Source organism: Chelonus insularis, unplaced genomic scaffold, assembly GCF_013357705.1.
Source record: "Chelonus insularis isolate UGA/USDA-ARS -01 unplaced genomic scaffold, ASM1335770v1 contig_25_pilon, whole genome shotgun sequence".
Lineage (NCBI taxonomy): Eukaryota > Metazoa > Arthropoda > Insecta > Hymenoptera > Braconidae > Chelonus > Chelonus insularis.
The window spans coordinates 1,755,577-1,759,960 of NW_023276451.1; the positions used below are offsets into that span (position 1 = coordinate 1,755,577).

The following is a 4,384-nucleotide window of genomic DNA, read 5'->3' on the forward strand; positions in this document are numbered from 1 at the left end:
TCCATTTTAGATTATATGTATATGACACGACTATTAAGAAAACATATTCATTGCACAAAAATCATTTCGATACCTTATAAGCATATTTTTATTACTGTATCAGCCGAATCGCATGCGATTTTCAAAAATCATCATCCATTTTTAATTGATTAATTTGGAAAAAATGTAGAAAGTGATTTTTATATACAGTGGAATCTCTATAACTCGAATGTCAGGGGAAATGCAAAAAAATTCGAGTTAACGAGTTTTCGACTTAGCAAGAACTTCGAGATACATATGACTTAACTGCTAAAATTTCGACTTACAGAGGCGTGATTTCTAAGTGTATTTTTCGATTTGTAGAGTCGAAATTGAATTACAATTCAACTTAAGTTTTATCGTATGTACATATATTTGTTACATATTAATACAAATTACATATTGATGAAGTACACTGTACACTAAAAAAAATCCGTTATCTTCTTTTGATTTAAACTATTGGCAGATTTTTTATCAATTATTTTTTCAAGCTCAAACAATGAACCGAATACATGATCCTCGATATCATCATATCTTTCAGCATAAGCTCGTAGAGTGTTAATTGCAGTTCTGGCTTTTTTATTTGTTATTGGGAGCTCAAAACTTGTTGAATCAGTATAATCAACGTCATTTTCATTAACATCATCGTCATCCATATTCTGATTAACTGTGTCGATGATTTCAGCATCAGTTAGCGTTCCAGTAGTAGCTAGCCCTTCATCACATGCCACAAAATCTTCAAATTGAACTTCTATATTCTGAAGTTTATTCCAGTCAGCTTCTACACTCACGTCCAGCTCAAGGGGTTCTTCCGAAGCTTCTTCTTGTGGCAACGAAAATCCACAGCTTTTGAAGCAATTTGATATTGTAGTTTTAGATACACTTCTCCAAGCCTTGTCTATCATCCTAATTGCATGCAATACATTAATAGATGAAGCTGACTTTTGTTCCATATCTGTTATCAGTTTCCTAACAACTTCCTTTCTGTAAGCGGATTTGAAGTTTTTTATTATTCCTTGATCTAAGGGCTGTAACTTAGATGTTGTATTGGGTGGAAAAAAATTAACTTTCACGGCTTTTAATGGCGGAATTATGTGGTGAGCTGTACAGTTGTCAATGAAGAGTAATATTTTTCGTTTCTCCTTAATCATTTTCTTGTCGACTTTGATGAGCCATCCTTTGAATATATCAGCTGTCATCCATGCTTTCTTGTTAGCATCATAGTCTAGTGGTAGAGATTTACAACCAGAAAAACAACGAGGCTTTTTAGCCTTTCCTATAACTAATGGCTTAAGTTTTTCAGAGCCTGTCATGTTTGTTGCTAGCAATATTGTTAATCGCTCTTTACTGTGCTTACCGCCATGACATTTTTTATTTTTAAAAATAAGTGTTTTATCAGTCAAGCACTTGAAAAAAAGGCCAGTCTCGTCGGCATTAAAGACATCTTCTGGTTTATAATCCTTCAATAAACTCTGCAACTCAATTATCCATTCATCACATATCTCGTTATTGACGCTCGCACTTTCGCCGCAAACTTTCCTAAACACAAGTTCGTGACGCTTCTTAAAATTCACCAACCAACCATTGCTGGCACGAAAAGAACTGTGTCCCAGTGATTTTGAAAATTCTTCTGCCTTTTTGCGTAAGAGAGGCCCAGATACACTTATGTTTTTGTCCCGACACTGTTTGAACCAGGTGAGTAAGCATTCTTCTACATCAGGAAACTCAGCTAGACGCCGTCGTTTGCTAGACAAATTGCCACTTGATTCATACCTTTGCAATATTTCGGCTTCATTCTTAATTATTGTAGACAAAGTGCTTGCTGGCAATCCGTATTGAGCTGCGACGTATTGTTGTTTCATGCCACTTTTTACCGCATTGATAACATCGCTTTTTTCACGTAGAGTCAAAGTCTTTAATTTCCGCATTGTACTCATGTTGTTGCTAGTTAACAGCCAAAATAATACTGACGGACAAGCTCAAAAGTAATCGTGTCCTGTGTCAACACGATAACATAATTCAAACAAACATAACGTTCACAGCTGTGTTACTTAGAAAGTTTCATGAATGTATTCATTTATTGCACGTGTATAAGACAAAAACAATAGATTAGGAGCCTCAAACCCGAACATTCATTTTGGATTTTATTGCTATTATTCCGGGGAATTCCAGGTAAGACGTCATTATATTTTACTAACTACGACTTACGGAGTCTCCTTATTGAAATTTGAGTTATGGAGTATAAATATGTATTATCAATACTTCGTAGGGAAATAACATTTTGTTCGAGTTACAAAGTCTAAATAATTCGAGATACCGCGTATTTAGGGGTCCAGCGAAAGGAAATGGCAATTTTTTTCGACTTAACGAGGTTCGAGTTATAGAGATTCCGCTGTATAATATTAAGATATGTATACTGCATTTGAGCACAATGGAAAATTTCGAACACGATATATAATTTTTTCAACTTGTGATCATTCACACTCACTATAAATTCCAAATGATTTAAATTGCAACAACAGGAGATCACGGAGGAGCACATCTCAGAACTATAATAATACTGATGGATTGTCGACATTATCGGAGAATAATGATTTCATCCCGAATTTAGAAGAAAGAGTAAATATTAAAGAGGGAAATCATGAATTAGTAGATAGAACAACTGAAAATGAAAATGATAATGGAGAATTAGAAGAAAGATCGGATTTATTAACAGAAGAAAGTGATGATAACGATGATCATAAAGATGATAATGAAGCTCTAAAAAATGCAGTTGAAAGTGATGACGAAGAAAATTATGAAAATGATGCACCAGTATATAACGGAGCACCAATGTAATTAGCGGAAAGTATGCTTAGTACATTCGTATTTTCATTAACGCACAACTTAACAGGTTTAGGTTTAGCTAACTTGTTGAAATTAATTTCATTACATATGCCGTCATCTTCAAAGTATAAAAAGACGGTCTACAAATTTATGATTTATTTTAAAGATATTCAGATACCATTAAAGAAACATTTTTATTGTTCTGTTTGTTATCAAAAATTAAAAACTGGCAACTCAAATTGTGAATGTGGAAATACCGAGAAAAGTTACTTCATTGAAATTTCAATTATGGCGCAAATACAACAGCTTCTATTAAAACCTGGCTTTGTAAATGATCTTTCTTATCTAAATAATCGAACACGATATGATAATGATTCAATTGAGGACACCTACGATAGCCGTGTATATAAAGACCATGTAGCAAGAAATAATCCATCATTGGATATTTTCAATTTATCCTTTATGTGGCATGCAGACGGTGCTCTTGTTTTTAAATCGCGAAAATATAGTGTGTGGCCATTTTATCTAGTAATAAATGAATTGCCATATTGTAAAAGAATAAAGAAGGAAAACATTATTGTAGCTGGCATTTGGTTTGGGCCATTGGATCCAGTTGTGAATCTTTATTAAAGTCCAATATATGATCAACTTCTAACTTTTCATGATGGAGTAAATTTAAAAATTCTAGGAAGAAGGACGTCGCAGACTTTCAAAGCACACTTGATTGGCGGAACATGTGATACTCCTGCTAGAGCTGATTTCTTGAATCATACGCAATTTAATGAAAAGTACAGTTGTCCTAGGTGTTTGATACCAGGATATACTATTCGTGAAGATGGTGTTCACGGAAGCACATTTATTTATCCATTTGAAGCAGGTCACGATCACATCAAGAACATAGGCAACATGCACTTCAAATAATTTTGCAAAATTCTCCAAAGTATGGCGTCAAAGGTCCATCCATATTAGCGAATATCCTTCCTGACATAATTCAAGGTATTTCTATAGATGTTATGCATTGCGTTTATTTAGGTGTCGTTCGAAAAATGTTGGAGTTATGGCATGATTCCTCCTCAATTTATAAAAAGAATGCCCAGATCGCTTACAGAAAATTTTAAATTTCTGAAAGCTAGCGAACTGAAAGCTTGGTTCTTCTTTTACTCGGTTCCAATATTTGAAAGACCTGTTAAAACTAGAATACTTCAACCATTATTTACAATTAGTTCTCGGTGTTTTTATTTTGAATCAGAATAGTATTACGTTGAGTCAACTTGAAGAAAGTAAATACCTGTTGACATGTTTTATATCTAAATTTCAATATTTATATGATCCCCGATTTATGTCTTTTTATATCCATGCACTTGAACATCTTCCAGAGGTAGTGGAGGATCTAGAACCATTGTGGGTTACATCGTGTTTTCCGTTTGAAGATCTGATTGGAAAAATGGTTAATTATGTACACGGCACTCGATATGTAGGCATTCAAATTTATACAAAAGTTGTTCATAGTATGATTATTACAAATATGATGGAAAAATTA

At 33.8% G+C, this 4,384-nt stretch overlaps 1 protein-coding gene across 1 annotated transcript; it reads right to left on the bottom strand.

Annotated features, from left to right (window-relative positions):
• Window positions 1–496: 496 nt before the first annotated feature.
• LOC118064825 (tigger transposable element-derived protein 4-like) lies at window positions 497–1,550 on the bottom strand. The gene is given in 2 exon segments (XM_035079697.1): window positions 497–535; window positions 537–1,550. Coding segments are annotated over 2 exon segments (834 nt in total). The 5' UTR covers window positions 1,332–1,550.
• Window positions 1,551–4,384: the final 2,834 nt, after the last annotated feature.